Source organism: Oncorhynchus masou, chromosome 14 (genome assembly GCF_036934945.1).
Source record: "Oncorhynchus masou masou isolate Uvic2021 chromosome 14, UVic_Omas_1.1, whole genome shotgun sequence".
Classification (NCBI taxonomy): Eukaryota; Metazoa; Chordata; class Actinopteri; order Salmoniformes; family Salmonidae; genus Oncorhynchus; species Oncorhynchus masou.
Window position 1 is genome coordinate 17,270,129 of NC_088225.1, and position 18,637 is coordinate 17,288,765.

General features: G+C 42.4%; 1 protein-coding gene across 3 annotated transcripts in view; it reads right to left on the minus strand.

Moving 5' to 3' along the window:
- Positions 1 to 104: 104 nt before the first annotated feature.
- Positions 105 to 18,637, minus strand: part of LOC135554409 (branched-chain-amino-acid aminotransferase, cytosolic-like) — a 51,545-nt gene continuing 33,012 nt past the window's right edge. Inside the window, exons 1-11 of one of the 3 annotated variants that reach the window (XM_064986706.1) lie at positions 8,737 to 8,839; positions 6,548 to 6,619; positions 5,867 to 6,067; positions 5,524 to 5,634; positions 5,292 to 5,411; positions 4,768 to 4,931; positions 4,127 to 4,269; positions 2,526 to 2,611; positions 2,211 to 2,351; positions 2,038 to 2,112; positions 105 to 1,895 (exon numbers count right to left, since the gene is read on the minus strand). In XM_064986706.1, coding sequence (XP_064842778.1) covers positions 1,854 to 1,895; positions 2,038 to 2,112; positions 2,211 to 2,351; positions 2,526 to 2,611; positions 4,127 to 4,269; positions 4,768 to 4,931; positions 5,292 to 5,411; positions 5,524 to 5,634; positions 5,867 to 6,067; positions 6,548 to 6,619; positions 8,737 to 8,754 — 1,173 coding nt within the window. In that variant the 5' untranslated portion in view covers positions 8,755 to 8,839 and the 3' untranslated portion in view covers positions 105 to 1,853. Of the gene's footprint in view, positions 1,896 to 2,037; positions 2,113 to 2,210; positions 2,352 to 2,525; positions 2,612 to 4,126; positions 4,270 to 4,767; positions 4,932 to 5,291; positions 5,412 to 5,523; positions 5,635 to 5,866; positions 6,233 to 6,547; positions 6,620 to 8,736; positions 8,840 to 18,637 lie in introns of those variants that run through there. The other 2 variants (XM_064986705.1, XM_064986707.1) reach the window with 2 other exon arrangements.

Consider the following 18,637-nt stretch of genomic DNA (forward strand, 5'->3'; position numbering starts at 1 on the left):
GAAGGGACTACACTGACAATGTGAGATTTGAGTTTTAATCGAGTAAAGTGCATGAGCATCAAAGCAGTACAAATAGTTTAGCAAAACCACACCCAGTCAGAAAATGGAACACAGATGGAGTTTATTGTAAAAATCTATTAACAATGTCCCACAACAAAAACACAAAGATCCAGCAGGATAGCCTAGTGCAACCACTAAAAACAAGTTAGATCAGGCACTTAGGGAGGAATGGAGAAAACCAAGCGATATGAAAGAGGCAAATACATTAATAGAAAGGAAAGCAGCAGGGTGAGGACATAAACCTGGATATACAGTTAATAATTGGGAAGACGGTTGTTCCAATTGACAAGAAAAACCCACAGACAAAAAAATAACTACTCATTGTTACTTTAAGTTTACATAATGATTACACACAACCTAGTGCAGAAGTCAGACAGTCTATAGCATCTATTGAATGTGGACTCTCTCGTACTCTGAAGTCTACATTATAAACTGGTTGGCTAACAGCCGTGGTTTATCAGACCGTATACCACGGATATGACAAAACATGTATTTTTACTGCTCTAATTAAGTTGGTAACCAGTTTATAATAGCAATACGGCACCTCGGGGTTGTGGTATATGGTCATTATACCACGGCTTAGGGTTGAGTCCAGGCACTCCGCGATGCGTCGTGCATAAGAACAGCCCTGAGCTGGGATATATTGGCCATATAACACACTTCCTCGTGCCTTATTGCTTAATAAGACATCAAAGGGGTTTGTGGTATATGGCCAATATATCACGACTACGGGCTGAATCCAGGCACTCCGCGTTGCGCATATGAACAGCCCTTAGCCATGGTATATTGGCCATATACCTCGGGCCTTATTGCTTAAGTATATCATGTAGCTATAGCTAACCTCTTTGTGTATGCTTGAGTTCACTTGGACCTCTCCATTTTAATCTCAATCTTTTCAACATCACTTTCTTAGTGGCATCTTTCCAATCCAGAAAGACACGCGATCACTTGACTGACTTTCTTCTGCTCAGTCACACACATGCACACTTGACTTAAATCAAACTAAGCTCTAGGAAATTGTTGAAAAGCACCTCTGGTGTCAATATGGTATGTATAACCATTTGTATTCCTGGCCTGATATACATAGGTTCTACAACAACAAAAAGTATTTTAAATCATATTCTACTTCCTCAGGTTATATAGTGACATTTAGAAAGTAACAAATCATATGACGTGGTTTTGATCTGATCCATTCCTACAGTCAACACATTTCTTATGATGTCAGCCAGTGAAAATGGCTAACAGATTCAATTGTTCCTATTAAGTACCTGTAAAACGTTATTCCCATATAGCAAATGACCACTAACTTACCAGTAATCCCCTACAATAGTTGTGCGTATTGCATATTTAAACTATTTCAACAATACATCAGTGTGTCCAATAGCATGGACAACACTAAAGACCATCTCATGTAGTGTTTATTAAAAAGCTTGGAGGACGATTTCTTCTGTAACCTGTGCTACAGTATGATAAAGGACTGAATAGGAAGAAGACTGACTTTGTTCCTAATACAGACTAGACTAGGTTGGTTGAACCGAGGCTGCGGCCGTTTCACAGCATTACTTATACAGTATTGTGTAACTGTCGGTATTCCATGCAAGTTGCAACATTTGAATGACAGAATAACCCTATCCCTTTACAAGTCCCCGCAGAAACACCAAGAGTAACAGATGTGACCTGGCCGGTCTGCCAGCCTATCAGAAGGAGTGCATTATGGGTTGTGCTGAAGCTGCTGGTCTTGAAGATGGAGCGGGGGACTGGTCGCGATATGATTGGCATGTGCAAACTGCCAATTAAACGACCAGTGGTGCCCATTCACTCTGTTTCCGGCCATACTGAGGAGTGGAGATTGGAAACAAAAAAAGAGCATCATCTTTATTTTGTTGGTTAGAGCAAAATGTATTTAGTTCTAATTAATATCGGAGGGAAGTACTCTGTTTAAAGGGTCAAAGCAAGCATTAGGGCAGACCTGCTTACCTGCATGTCTGTCAGCTCTTTGTGGAATCGCTTGGCCAGGTCTGGACCATTCTGCATTGTAGGAATTTGGTAGGTCTGAGGGAGGGGAGAGAGAATATAATCTGGAGCATTTTGTTTGAGGGCAAAACAAAAGGGTTTCAGAAAAATGTAAATACACCAAGGCTTGTGGTTACCTTTCCTTTGTAGAGCAGGCTGCCGACGGGACAGACCACACAGGCCGTCCCGGCACCAAACACCTCCATAATCCTGCCTGAGTCCAGAGCACCGAGCAGCTCCTTCATGCCCATGGTGCGCTCTGTCACTTTGAACTCTCCCTGAAGGAAACCAAACAAGTCCTTATGAATGTGCATCACTAGAATTCCAATAAAATAATTCTGCTACACCATCTTCTATGTCAATGGATTACACTGGTCTTAAATCCTCTCTATTGGTTCTCAAATAACTTTCATTTTTTCCCATTATAACCTACCTCTTCCTCCCCTACTTACCCATTCTCTGGCCAGGTCTAGCAGAGACTGCCTGGTGACTCCTGGGAGAATGATGCCATCTAGAGGAGGAGTCAGCAACTCTCTCTCTGCATACAAACAAGTACTCTTACTCACATGCATAAGCTGTACACCGTTGTTTGGAGTTGAACAGAATTCACCATTTCAAGTTGAACAGAAACATTAACATCAAACAGGGGGAAGCACTGACACAGCCTATTTTGACAGTCTCGGCAGACACGAAGCAAACTAGAGACAGTCAAACAGATACGGTACCTTCAGAAAGTATTCATACCCCTTCACCGAGTCTGCATTTTTGTGTGTTACAGCCTGAATTCAAAATTGATTAAATATTTTTCTAAAATCTCTCAATCTACACACAATGACAAAGTGAAAAGCACATTTTTGCACATTTGTTGAAAATGAAATAAAGAAATCTAATTTACGTGTACATACCCGAGTCAACACTTTGTCGAAGCCCCTTCGGCAGTTATTACAGCTGTGAGTCTGTGTAAATCTCTATGAGCTTTCCCCACCTGGATTGTGCAACATTTGCCCATTATTATTTCCAAGATTCTTCAAACTCTGTCAAATTGACCTTTGCCACATTTCAGGCTTCAAACATAAAGATATAAAACTGTATTTTTTTTAAAGAACAAAGTGGGACACAATCAAAACTGATATTTCAAACTTTTTTAACAAATTGGTGTGGTTATTGATCATTGCTAGACAACCACTTTCAGGTCCTGCCATAGATGTTCAAGTAGATGTAAGTCAAAACTGTAACTCTGCTACTCTGAAACATTGAGTCTTATTTTGAGGTAGAGTTGGCCTTGTGTTGTAGGTAATTGTCCCACTGTAAGGTGAATTCATCTCCCAGTGTCTGGTGGAAAGCAGACAACCAGGTTTTCCTCTAGGATTTTACCTGTGCTTAGCTCCATTTATTTTTTATCCTGAAAACCTCCCAAGTCCTTAACAATTACAAGCATACCCATAACATGATACAGCCATCACTATGCTTGAAAATATGGAGTGGTACTCAGTAATGTGTTGTATTGGATTTGCCCTAAACACAACACTTTGTATTCAGGACAAAAAGTTAATTGCTTTGCCACATATTTTGCTGTATTACTTACAGTGCCTTGCGAAAGTATTCGGCCCCCTTGAACTTTGCGACCTTTTGCCACATTTCAGGCTTCAAACATAAAGTAAAACCATACAGTAAACACATTTAATGAGACATTGAAAACCTCCCTGGTCTTTGTGGTTGATTCTGTGTATACTGAAGGACTTACAGATAATTGTATGTGTGGTGTATGAGGTAATCATTAATAAATCATGTTGATTACTATCATTGCACACAGAGTGAGTCCATGCAACATATGTGACTTGAACTTATTTAGGCTTGCCAGGGATTGAATACTTATTGACTCAAGACATTTTGGATTTTAATTTGACATTATCTCTGGCCTATTGTGTGTAGGCCAGCGATAAAATCTAAATTTAATCCATTTTAAATTCAGGTTGTAACAACATTTGGAAAAAGTCTAGGTTTGTGAATACATTCTGAAGGAGCCATACACACTATAGACAGTGAAACAGACCTCCTCCCTCATTCGTCCAGTAGATGAAGAGGTTCATGGTGCCGACCTCTGTGATCTCCTCCTGCTCTCCATACAGCCACAGGACCTGCTGACAGCCCTGCTTTATGGCCTCATTCTGCACTGATATAGTAGGCCCATAGTTACTGACAGAGAGGGGAGAGACACAGAAAGTATGAGAGTGAAAGGGAGGAACAGACATGGGAGAGAGGAGGGGTGATTGAATATTTCATTTCAGAAGGCAGCTCCCTTGGAAACACACAACCCTCATAAACAGCTCCTCCTGCTGGGGGGCTGACCTTGTGAGAGAGGTCAAACAACATGGCTACCAGAGGACAGACAGGACATTAAGTTCATGTTCAGGTAACATGCAGCCAACATGTTGTCTAGAGGAATGTGCATGGTTAAAATAGCTAAACAATTACATTATAAGCCTCAAACGGCCTCTATTCAGAAGTAAAGTTGGGGCCCCAGAGTCAGACCATATCTTCATAATTCCATGGCGTTATACAAGAGTTGTTATATAGCTAATAAGCTATTAAGAAACCACTCCTTTTTCAGAAATTCCAATGCAACCCATTGTTGCTGTCGCAAATTGTTGAGTCACTTCTACTTGGAAGTGTGTGTGTTAGTGTGATACTCACCCCCCCATCTTGTAGGCTCCGACCCCCCCTCTCCAGGCCCTGACATAGCTTGGGTCTGCCAGCAGAGAGACTGGGCTGAAGGCCCCTGTGGTAAAGTAGGGCCCTACAGGACCCACGATGCAAAATAGTAGGGCTTGGCTGGCCCTCGACACACCCAGGGAAGGCTAAGGCCAGGAGGGGGAGAGGGGTGTTACTGGAAGAAACAGTGACAGCACTATGTCACTACCTAGGGCTAAGTGTAGATGGTTAAAAAAATAGATATGATCATTATTTTTCTTTAACTAGGCAAGTCAGTTAAGAACCAGTTCTTATTTACAATGATGGCCAAGGAACAGTGGTTTAACTGCCTTGCTCAGGGGCAGAACGATAGATTTTTACCTTGTCAGCTCAGGGATTTGATCTAGCAACCTTTCAGTTACTGGCCCAACGCTCTAACCACTAGGCTACCTGCCCCCACCTCCAATGTGAAATGTGAAACCATGGAGACGGTCTCCTGTGTCTGTGAGAGGGGGAGCAGTGCTCACCTCAATCCCAATGTAGGTGGGTCTGATGTAGAGGCTGGCGTCTAGGGAGTAGGGGACCCAGTCCTGGTCCACCTCCACCAGCTTCCTGATGCACTCCAACAGCTCCACCTTATCAAACAACTACACAGAGATGGGAGGGACAGAGGACCTGTAACTACTTGGTTCAATTCAATTGAGTGGAAAACCAGCGCTTACATGGGGTTCTTCAGGACCAGGTCTGAGAGAGACTCACAGGGAGACAGCTGCGGTCAGCAGTGCGGTGCATCCTCTCCATGTTCAGGTTGGGTCTGAACAGACGGATGTGGTTGTCCACCCCTCTGAACGCCTTCATGCCCTCAAACAGCTGAGAGACAGACACAGACATACTGTTCATACATCTGGCAGAATGAACCATCTCTGAAAGAATAAGCTAGGTGACTTGCATCAAGGACCGAGGTCTTAGTAAGACAGTGCTAGCCTCGTCAGGCAAATTGACCACTGCGCTCACATTCTGTTTCATAAAGGAAATGTGAACTGTCTGGTTTTACAAGGCAGCCAAATGTCTCCTATGTCTGCACTGTGGCTCCTTCTCTCACCTCTATGGAGTAGTGCAGGGCAGAGGTGGCAGGGTGCAGCGACAGGTTCTGAAAGGGCTTGATCTGGGGAACCTTCCAGCCCTCTTTCTCTGACCAATAGATGGTCAGCATGTGGTCTGAAAACTGCTTGCCAAACACCAGGGAGGCGGGGTCTGGCTTGGGCTTCCCTGCAGTGTTGCGCTCGATAGTGAGGTCTGCGGCCTGAGAGAGGAAGCGGGGCGGAGCAGAAGAGACAGACAGACAGACGAGGAGGGGAAAGGAACAGAGCGAGGGCCGAACACAATGATTTTCTTTATTTTAATGAAAGGGCATGCTTGGAGCGGAAATAAATGGTGGCTAGGGAGCCAATTAAGCACTTCAATTAAACTGAATTAAATAATCAAAGCACAAGGAAGTGAGAGAAGGGAAGAAAGGGTACAGAGTCACGTGGTGGACTAAGAAAAAGTTTGATCAATAGACCCCCGGGCTGACCGGTAGGCTACTGAACACGTGCCAAATGACACTTCTGCCTGTAAACAAGCTTCAGCAGGACACTGTTAATAAACAGCTGTGCCTCAGAGTCATGCCAAGCTCCTAAAAACCTCCTGTGTTGGGGGTTGTGATGACTCAGACAATAGATTAATACAATGACTCAGGAAACTGTCTCAGGTGTCTGGTCATTACTTCTCCTTTATATATTACCTTGAATGAGCTGGCAAACCGCAACGACCCCATAGAGTAGGGGATGGCTTGAATGAACCGTCCATGAAGTGCCTAATAAACAAGAGAAAACATTACATTTAATAATCTCGGTAAAGTTAAAAGAATAAAGGCTATCAGAATTCCATTATGACAAATAACCTACTAAGAACCTTGTAATACAATTTACTCCCACATTGGAAACTTGCCTTCTCAACCAAGGTGACAATGTTGTCCCTCTTCTAGATAGATGTAAACCAGTAAAGCACCACGTGTCTGGTGTGACATTTTATTTATTTATATATATATTTATATTGTGTTCAGTACCTGCACTGTGTCTGTGTAAGGGACAGCTGGAGCAAAGCAGTAGGCTGTAAATACACTAATAATATATATATACACACACACAAAGGTAAGTGGACACCCCTTCAAAACTAGTGGATTTGGCTATTTCAAAAAATATTTCAAAAAATCGAGCACACAGCCATGCAATCTCCATAGACCTGGAGGTTTGTTTTGGGTTATTGTCCTGTTGAAAAACAAATGATAGTGGGACTAAGCCCAAACCAGATGGGATGGCATATCGCTGCATAATGCTGTGGTAGCCATGCTGGTTAAGTATGCCTTGAATTCTAAATAAATCACAGACAGTGTCACCAGCAAAGCACCCCCACACCATCACAACTCCTACATGATTCACGGTGGGAACCACACACGCAGAGATCATCCATTCACCTACTCTGCTTCTCACAAAGACACAGCGGTTGGAACCAAAAATCTAAAATTTGGTATCTTCTTATTATTGATGTCCTTTAGTAGTTGGTTCATTGCAGCAATTCCACCATGAAGGCCTGATTCACATTCTCCTCTGAACAGTTGATGTTGAGATGTGTCTGTTACTTGAACTCTGAAGCATCTATTTGGGCTGCAATCGGAGGTGCAGTGAACTCTAATGAACTTATCCTCTGCAGCAGAGGTAACGCTGGGTCTTTCTTTCCTGTGGCGGTCCTCATGAGAACCAGTTTCAACATAGCGCTGGATGGTTTTTGCGACAGCACTTGAAGAAACTTTCAAAGTTCTTTAAATTTTCCGCATTGACTGACCTTCATGTCCTAAAGTAATGGACTGTTGTTTCTCTTTTCTTATTTGAGCTATTCTTGCCATAATATGGACTTCGTCTTTTCCCAAATAGGGCTATCTTCTGTATACCATCCCTACCTTGTCACAACAACTGATTGGCTCAAACACATTAAGGAAAGAAATTCCACAAATTCACTTTTAACAAGGCACATCTGTTAGTTAAAATGCATTCCAGGTAACTACGTCATGAAGCTGGTTGAGAGAATGCCAAGAATTTGCAAAGCTGTCATCATGGCAAAGGGAGGCTACTTTGAAAAATCTCAAATATATTTTGATCTGTTTAACACTTTTTAGGTTATGACATGATTCCATAACATGTGTTATTTCATAGTTGACGTCTTCACTAGTAACATACATTGTATACAATCTACAATAGTAAAAATAAATTAAAACCTTTGAATGAGTAGGTGTCCAAACTTTTGACTGGTACTGTATGTGAAGGTATGCGGAGAAAGAGAGCGTGTCTGTGTGTGGGAGACATAGCCAACACCTCATAGCAGGCATGCCATTTCTAGGGAAAACCACCTCTTTTACAATGAAACGTAATTAGACACTGTATTTCCATGCATTGAGATTTCGCTTTTATCGTAAAAAAAACACCCTTCACATTTTAAAGCTTACATCTGTAGATTCTGACTGGCTAAAGATTCGGAATAATGTAATCCACCCTAAATATTCATTACTGCATTGTTATTTTGCATAACAATGGAAATCTGTTTAAAGATGCTATTTTTACGCCACACATTTATTTATCACCCCCGCTCCGAATACTGGCGCAAAGACACCCCTATGCCTATTCATATGTGACTGCACGCTTTATGTCCACACTGCCAACATGAATAACGTCACCAAAAGCAGTAGCTGCGCCTGTGTAGCTGATAGACTGAAGGTAAAGCAACGCGGGACGAGTAGCACATCAGTCAAACAAGTAAATAGTAGAGGTCCATTAACTCTTACTTGTTCAACACATTAGCCCCGCATTGTTAACTATTTACAGAGACGATCGAGATAAACAGACAATAGCGATATAAGAGAGTGATCTTTGAACTCACCTTCCTCAGTGCTGCCATCGCCGCTACGTAGCTAATGAATGGTAAATGTGTCCGTGTGGGAGCAAATTCTATAAGCAGGGCGTTCCGTATTGGACCTTGGCATAATGACAACAATGTTCTTGAGATTAAAATAATAAAACACCAACCATGTCCAAATTCGTATCTGATATATATTTCTTATATATTTCATTTGTAAATTGTGCAAGAATAGGTTTGCAAATTCCATTGAATTTCAAGTAGGCTATTTTACATTAACGTCATCTGAAGACATGCTGGTATGAATACTGAATTCATTGTTAATAAAATATACAGCAAATTATAATGGAAGATGATAATAGTCAGCACAGCAGTGTGTTGTTGAAGATGACATAGGCGTGACGAATCTCTGCCATCTGGTTGGACAAAACAGACACGGGTAGATGGGTTCGAATAAACGAGGTTAATCAAGTTCAAACGACCAAGAGTGGAGATGGCCACGATTGGTCTACGAACGGGGAGTTGTAGCAATCTTGTTATTTGATTGGACGTCGTGCTTTCGGTGGGATGGGCATTTAAATACTACAACGTAACCGTCGTTTGGATGTGTATTTGTTATATAATGCATAATTTCTCCGTGTCCACAAAGATTGTCTATTATATTGACAAGATAGTCAAGTGGCAGCTCTAAAAATAGAAATGCATGTCCTCAAAGATGGAAGATAGACGGGAGGAGGCGAGATCAGGTGGGAACATTCTAGCCAATGAGGAAAAGGAGGGCCGAACAGGCCCCCATTAATATCGACAGGACTGAAGTGAAGCGGGTCAAGAGTTTCAAGTTCCATGGTGTCCACATCACTAACAAACTATCATAGTTCAAACACACCAAAACAGTTGTCATGAGGGCACGACAACACCTTTTCCCCCTCAGGAGAATGAAAAGATTTGGCATGGGTCCCCAGATCGTCAAAATGTTTTACAGCTGAGTAAAACATCTTGCTTCACATTTTCCTCTCTGGTGTGCATATGGAAAGCTGATGCAACTCTCGGGAAGCATTTCCCGGTTGCACACTTTTTATGATCTTCGGGTTTCACAACTTCCTCTAGTGCACCACTGAGATATACAGTATATTAAATATTAGGCACTCTGGCTATCACACTCACAGAACCTTTGTAGCTAAGCCTACTGACTGAAAATAATGAATTTACCTTACATGCAAGTGGATGCTATCCTATGGGAGGGTTGCAAAATATTTTGTCTAATATATGTCTAATTGTTACTAATCAAATGTATTTTACCGTATTCAAAATGTGTGTATTGTAAATAAAAAATATTGGCATAAGTGAGGTTGTATAATCTATTCCAAGTAACCTAAGTTTAATCAATGTGGGCATCGGTGTTTTGTGGAGCCTGCATCACTTGATGGTCTAGATTCATTTAATGTTGAATTAGGCCTACTCTGGGGATTTCTCCTGGGGATTTGTTCTACCCTGTAGCAAAACAAATGACACATCCATGTCCATGTAGAAATAGGCCTAGCTAATTATTGAGATGCGGCGATATTGGTGTGCTCAGCTCCCAGAATGCGCTCGGCTCTCCAGAATGTGATTAGCTGTCTCCCGCCAGTTCTTGCGCATTCCTTGTTTGTATTAATTGTTTGACTGTTGAGTGTTCTTTTTTATAAACTCACCTTTACGTATGTCACCAGTAGTACATTTACCGTTAATCTGCATCATTTGGTTACATTCAATTCGGTTAATGCATGGATTAAAGGACAATTCCACTCCAAAACAATATTTTGGTATTTGTTTAATTAGTCCATTGATTACATAATCCCTAAATGTTTTGCTTGTCAGCACTCAAGTTTTCAAAACATGTAATTTTACAGTTAAATGCATTTCTGTATTTTGAAAGTAACATATCTTGAAAACTTGATTGCTGACATGCAAAACATTTTTTAAATGTATGTTTTATTTCACCATTATTTAACCAGGTAGGCCAGTTGAGAACAAGTTCTCATTTATAACTGCGACCTGGCCAAGATAAATCTAATCAGTGCGATACCAACAACACAGAGTTACACATGGGATAAACAAACATACAGTCAATAACACACTAGAAAAATCTATATACAGTGTGTGCAAATGTAGTAAGATTAGGAAAGTAAAGCAATAAATAGGCCATAGTGGCAAAATAATTACAATTTAGCAATTAACACTGGAGTGGTAGACGTGCAGAGGATGATTGTGCAAATAGAGATACTGGGGTGCAAAAGAGCAAAAAAAACAAAAAACAATATGAGCTAGTTGGGTGGGCTATTTGCCAGAGGTGGGACCAAGTCATTGTTTTACAAGTCACAAATAAGTCTCAAGTCTTAGCACTCAAGTCCCAAGTCAAGTCCCAAGTCAAGACAGGCAAGTCCGAGTCAAATATCAAGTCCTAAACTTTGAGTTTCGAGTCCTAAACAAGTCATAATGTGCTCTTCACCAAATTTCATATTTTTAACAAGAGTAATAGTATATGATATTTATGCAAATCATGAATGCTTTTCCATAGAAATGCATGAGTAGCCATGACAAAGACACACCCACCCAATAGTGATCGACTATCGAGGATCGCTATGGGGCGAAATCGGGCTATGTAGGCTTGTACACAATCGCCCAAACTTAACACACACACTCTCTCTGTGTGGTTACAGTAGGCTAACGTATGTCAATGGTTTTAGGAACAGCAGTAACATCAGGCAGGATTTAGGCTATCTTGGGTGCGATGATCACATTCCTGCACTGACTGACTGTGTGGAGGCTCATTGATTTAACGTTACGTTAGCCTACATGATGCACCAGTAAAGTAATAAAATATATAGCTGTCGGCTATATTAGCCATGACTTAGCATTCTATGTGCAGCTTCAAATGCCAAACAAAGTTGGACATTTTTGCGTCTCCGTTTGTAATTTTCTTCCCGCATGTTTTGCAAGTTGCAATCCGTTTTTTTGTTGACACAGCGTCGTCTTTATATCTGAAAATAATAATTTGGGGTATCATCTTTCCAAGGGCTCCATCTGAATTCACCCGCCGACCTTCCTCTGCACTGCCACGCACAACATTTTCTCAGCTGGCACAATTTGATTGGCTGCTGTCCGATTCAAACTGTAATCAGTTAAATGAAGAGTTGATGCACTGCACACGTTTTTTAATAGCATCATTTTTAATATTTGGGCTTGGAGAGGGTATCAAGTCAGGTCGAGTCATAAGGCTCAAGTCCAAGTCAAGTCACGAGTCATTGGTGTTAAAGTCAAAGTCGAGTTGCAAATCATATTTGTGACTTGAGTCTAACTCGAGGCCAAGTCATGTGGCTCGAGTCCACACCTCTGCTATTTACAGATGGGCTGTGTACAGGTGCAATGATTGGTTGGCTGCTCTGACAGCTGATGCTTAAAGTTAGTGAGGGAGATTTAAGACTCCAGCTTCAGTGATTTTTGCAATTAGTTTGATGGCAGTTATGTCATTTAGGACCTTGAGCGTGTCTGAGGTGCAACCATGACCAGCACGGAAACCAGAATGAATAGCGGAGAAGGTACGGTGGGATTCGAAATGGTCAGTGATCTGTTTTTTAACTTGGCTTTCAAAGACTAGAAAGGCAGGGTAGGATAGATATGTCTAACATTTTGGGTCTAGAGTTTCTCCCCCTTTGAAGAGGGGGATGACAGAAGCAGCTTTCCAATCTTAAGGGATCTCAGACAATACGAAAGAGAGGTTGAAGAGGCTAGTAATAAGGGTTGCTATAATTGCGGCGGATAATTTTAGAAAGAGAGGGTCCAGATTGTCTAGCCCAGCTGATTTGTAGAAGTCCAGATTTTGCAGCTCTTTCATAACATCAGCTATCTAGATTTGGATGAAGGAGAAATGGGGAGGCTTGGGAAAGTTGCTGTGGGGGGTGCATGGCTGTTGATCGGGGTAGGGGTAGCCAGGTGGAAAGCATGGCCAGCCGTAGAAAAATGCTTATTGAAATTCGATTATCGTAGATTTATCGGTGGTGACAGTGCCTCAGTGCAGTGGGCAGCTGGGAGGAGCTGGGAAGCCCCCATACCACTAGAAGGATATCTTCAACCACCAACTTACCATCTTGAGACAAGGCCGAGTATAGCCCACAAAGATCTCCGCCACGGCACAACCCAAGAGGGGGCGCCAACCCAAACAGGAAGATCACATCAGTGACTCAACCCACTCAAGTGACGCATCCCTCCTAGGGACGGTATGAAAGAGCCCCAGTAAGCCAGTGACTCAGCCCCTGTAATAGGGTTAGAGGCAGAGAATCCCAGTGGAAAGAGGGGAACCGGCCAGGCAGAGACAGCAAGGGCAGTTCGTTGCTCCAGAGCCTTTCCATTCACCTTCTCACTCCTGGGCCAGACTACACTCAATCATATTGAGACAGCAGGCCATTCCATAAAAATGGAGCTCTATAGGAGAAAGCCCTGCCTCCAGCTGTTTGCTTAGAAATTCTAGGGACAATTAGGAGGCCTGCGTCTTGTGACCGTAGCGTACGTGTAGGTATGTACGGCAGGATCAAATCAGAGAGATAGGTAGGAGCAAGTCCATGTAATGCTTTGTAGGAGTAAGTAGCAGTAAAACCTTGAAATCAGCCCCTGCCTTGACAGGAAGCCAGTGTAGGGAGGCTAGCACTGGAGTAATATGGTCACATTTTTTTGGTTCTAGTCAGGATTCTAGCAGCCGTATTTAGCTCTAACTGAAGTTTATTTAGTGCTTTATCCGGGTAGCCGGAAAGTAGAGCATTGCTGTAGTCTAACCTAGAAGTGACAAAAGCATGGATGAATTTTTCTGCATAATTTGTGGACAGAAAGTGTCTGACTTTTGCAATGTTACGTAGATGGAAAAAAGCTGTCCTTGAAATGGTCTTGATATGTTCTTCAAAAGAGAGATCAGGGTCCAGAGTAACGCCGAGGTCCTTCACAGTTTTATTTGAGACGACTGTACAACCATTAAGAATAATTGTCAGATTCACCAGAAGATCTCTTTGTTTCTTGGGACCTTGAACAAGCATCTCTGTTTTGTCCGAGTTTAAAAGTAGAACGTTTGCAGCCATTCACTTCCTTATGTCTGAAACACATGCTTCTAGCGAGGGCAATTTTGGGGCTTCACCATGTTTCATTGAAATGTACAGCTGTGTGTCATCCGCATAGCAGTGAAAGTTAACATGTTTTCGAATGACATCCCCAAGAGGTAAAATATATAGTGAAAACAATAGTGGTCCTAAAATGGAACCAGGAGGAACACCGAAATTTACAGTTGATTTGTCAGAGGACAAACCATTCACAGAGACAAACTGATATCTTTCCGACAGATAAGATCTAAACCAGGCCAGAACTTGTCTGTGTAGACCAATTTGGGTTTCCAATCTCTCCAAAAGAATGTGGTGATCGATGGTATCAAAAGCAGCACTAAGGTCTAGGAGCACAAGGACAGATGCAGAGCCTCGGTCTGATGCCATTAAAAGGTCATTTACCACCTTCACAAGTGCAGTCTCAGTGCTATGATGGGGTCTAAAACCAGAATGAAGCATTTCGTATACATTGTTTGTCTTCAGGAAGGCAGTGAGTTGCTGCGCAACAGCCTTTTCTAAAAATTTTGAGAGGAATGAAAGATTCGATATAGGCCGATAGTTTTTTATATTTTCTGGGTCAAGTTTTGGCTTTTTCAAGAGAGGCTTTATTACTGCCACTTTTAGTGAGTTTGGTACACATCCGGTGGATAGAGAGACGTTTATTATGTTCAACATAGGAGGGCCAAGCACAGGAAGCAGCTCTTTCAGTAGTTTAGTTGTAATAGGGTCCAGTATGCAGCTTGAAGGTTTAGAGGCCATGATTATTTTCATCATTGTGTCAAGAGATATAGTACTAAAACACTTGAGCATCTCTCTTGATCCTAGGTCCTGGCAGAGTTGTGCAGACTCAGGACAACTGAGCTTTGAAGGAATACGCAGATTTAAAGAGGAGTCCGTAATTTGCTTTCTAATAATCATGATCTTTTCCTCAAAGAAGTTCATGAATTTATCACTGCTGAAGTGAAAGCCATCCTCTCTTGGGGAATGCTGCTTTTTAGTTAGCTTTGCAACAGTATCAAAATAAGGGTATGGCTAAAGGCTATAAGAACTGGTCGTCTAGTGCGTTGGGGACAGAATAAAAGGAGCAGATTTCTAGGCGTGGTAGAATGGTTTCAGGGCATAATGTTGTCACGAACCGGCTCAAAGTTCGTAACAAAAAGGAGACAACGTGGAGACCAGGAATAACAAAATATATTTATTAAATAAAGTAAAATAAATACAATTAACAATGGTGTATGGAATCAGTAGTGCAAGTGAGTGTTTTGCATGCATTAATGTGATAATGCGGGGTGTTGAAAGGTGCCAAAGCAAACAACCAAAGGCCACAAAAATACCACAACAAAGTCTATAAAGGTGACTGCATGGAGAGAGTCTCCTCCATGAATAGGGAGAGTCCAGGTGTGTCCCATTTCTCTGACAACCCTCCCGGCTCCGCCCACCGACATCCTATTTTGGAAAACAAGAGCAAAGCAAAATAATTTGTCGGACAGAGTGGGAGGGTCATCACCCCCCCCCCCCCCCACCATAAAACTGGAGACCAACAAGGACCCCGAAACACCATACCAGTCACAAATACAAGTTGACCCAGTCTTTGCATCCATTTGCCCCAGCCAACCTCATCCTCCCCAGACCTCAGCAAAGAGGAAGCAACCTTTAAGAGGAAGAAGAAGACGAGACCAGAAGGGAACTGACAGGAGCGACAGAATAGGACAATACCAAACACAAAATAACATTCAAGAAACACATTAGTTCCTTTTTAGTAGTTGGTGGTGGAGAAGTATCAATAGCTACTACCTTAGCCCGAACAGGACGCACTTCACCCTGCACCAACCACCTTTCGAAGGTATGTAACGGTCGCCGGAAATCACACATACTGTAACAGGGACTGAGGGGGCTCGGAAGACTTCCAGTCATCCTGGAGAACAGAGAAGTCTATGCACCTTATGTCCAAACAAGGTCATTTAGACTGAAACCCGTGCTCTCCTGTGAAACCTCCCTAGCGGCTAACAGTAACCAAGGCAACCCCTCCTCCCAATCCTTATCCATCTCAGTACAATAAGCTCTCAACAAAGACTTAACTGTTTGATGGAAACATTCCAGTGCTCCTTAACTTTGCGCGTGATAGGCGCTATACAAATTGTGTTTAATATGGAGCGGTTGGAGAACCTGACCAAATAGATTAGAGGTGAAATTAGATCCCTGATCACTCTGAATGACCATAGGGATTCCAAACAGTGAGAAACTGAGTCAAAGCTTTTAACACAGACTTAGTCATCTTAGACCGGAAAGGATAGGCAGCAGGAAACCTAGTGGTCTGACACGGTGAACAGGTAACTACTACCCTTTTTATAACGAGGCAGAGGACCAACAGTCAATAATCAGTTACTCAAAAGGTTGGCTGAGTACAGGAATAGGAAACAGTGGTACCAGCTTAATTAGGTTTACCAGTTAATTGACAGGTGACAAGTTTTGATGAACTCAGAAACATCCCTCTTTAACATAGGCCAAAAGAAATGTCTTAATATGCGATTGTAGGTTTTCCTCACAGCCATATGTCCAGCAACGTTGTTGTGGGAAGTTGTCAAAACCAACTCACAAAGCTTAACTGGTACAACAACCTGACTAATCACCTCCCCCAGAAAACTACCATGAGACACCCACTTTCTCATCAGGACATCCTCTTGGAGAAAATAGCCATGGGAGACATCTCCCAATTGTTCCACAGGCACAATTTGGTCAAGCAACTCTTCCAATGTGGGGTCAGTCCATTGCGCATTGACCAAATCGGAGTGGGATACAGATAACGGGATAACAGGGAAAGCAGTGACAGACTTCTTTGTGGTATTCTCGCTAGTTGGCGCAGTGACCAATTTGCCACGGCTCATAGAACGCATCACTGCACACGTAGAGAACACCTCTGGGAAACTCTGCGCACTCATCAGGAATCCCTGCAAATAACGGCTTAGTGGAAACCACTAGAGATGGAAACACGACAGGCCATATACGCTCACCAGCTAAGTTATTCCCAAGGATAACATTGATACACTCAATGGGCAACGAAGGACGCACCCCCACCTTTCACCAGTCCACAATCCAACATCAGTTTATGCAATGGGACTGACAGAGTGTTCAAACCTATTCCCCTAATTAGAACACTATTCCCCGAAGCAGCCTCAACAGAGAAGGGTAACAGACTCCAACACAAACAATTCAGAGGCACCAGTCGCAGGATCTTCACTGGCACTAGGTCCTTACTTCCCAACAGCTACAAAACCCTCTGTAATGAAAGGTAAATAGTCTGGGTCAATATGGACTTTCACATGCCCCTGGGCCTGAGACAATGTGTCAGGAGTGAACTGATGTGGAACAGGTGCAGCTAACGCTGTAGGCATAGATTTAACGTAAGCACACGTACTGAATTTACCCTTTGCCCTGAGAACCGGACATTAGTTTTTCCAATGAACTGAACCTTGACAGTAGTGATCCTCTTGACCAAAGTCAGCTTCACCACGGGAGTCAGGCTCAACCCTAGTTGAATTAAACCTTTCCGTGAACCAAAGTATCTCGGTGAGCAAGGCCCAAATCTCTCTGAAAGCCCCCACTCACTCCGAGTAAGTTACCCAGTGGTAACTTCAAGAATATCACTCCCCATCAGATTGGCCTTCAATATTAAACTAATATAATTTTAGACATTTATCACAAATTTCAACCTTGTAGTGTTCAGCAACCTTCAGCTGTTCTTCAGTACATCATTTTAACAGTTCCTCTGATGGAAAGCAAATGAACTTGTCTACATAAGACACCATAGTCACAAGAAAAAAAATTCTCGCTCTTCCCCTCTGCTGAGCACACCAGACCACAACCAGAGAAATGACAATCACACTGGGCACCACAGAAGAGAGATGGGATATATATGGAGCTTCCAAAACCTACAGTAACTCAACCCTCGTCTTCGTGCAGATTTGCGGTGGGTAATTACACACTAACCCGCTGGCAAGGAAATAAACCACCCAGCATTCTGGCAGATTCCCCCAGCCACGTGGTGTCCCCAAGACAACTGCTCAATCCACAGACACCACAAAAATAACCATGCCCAACATATTCCAAAATGAAACACGTCGCTAAGCCTAACAGGGGAAAAAGGCTATAGCTCCGGGTAGCAAGTATCACTACCCTATCAAAATCTCCCACTGAGGTACACAGCCGATTGTACTCACCTCAGACCGATGTCCCAACAGTGAGTAGAGCAAGAGGCCTGGAAACTAACCAATGTAGTCTCTCCAACGCAGCACACAACTATCCACCACAGTGGCAAGTTTACCAAACAAAAGGCAACCAATACTGGGCACCAAATATTACAAAAATCAAAAAAGCTGTAACACAAAATGCAAACAAAGCATCTACAAAGTTTAACATTAACTCCACGTTTACTCCCAAACACAATACCTTCAAGATCCCGGATGAGCTCCCACTTGTTACGAACCGGCTCAAAGTTCGTAACAAAAGGGAGACAACGTGGAGACAAGGAATAACAAAATATATTTATTAAATAAAGTAAAATAAGTACAATTAACAATGGTGTGTGTAATCAGTACTGTAAGTGAGTGTTTTGCATGCATTAATGTGATAATGCAGGGTGTTGAAAGGTGCCAAAGCAAACAACCAAAGACCACAAAAATACCACAACAAACTCTATAAAGGTGTCTGCATGGAGAGAGTCTCCTCCATGAATGGGGAAGTGGTGTATTTATTCCATGAATGGGGCAGTTGAGTATTTATCCTGGGACACACCAGGTATTTAT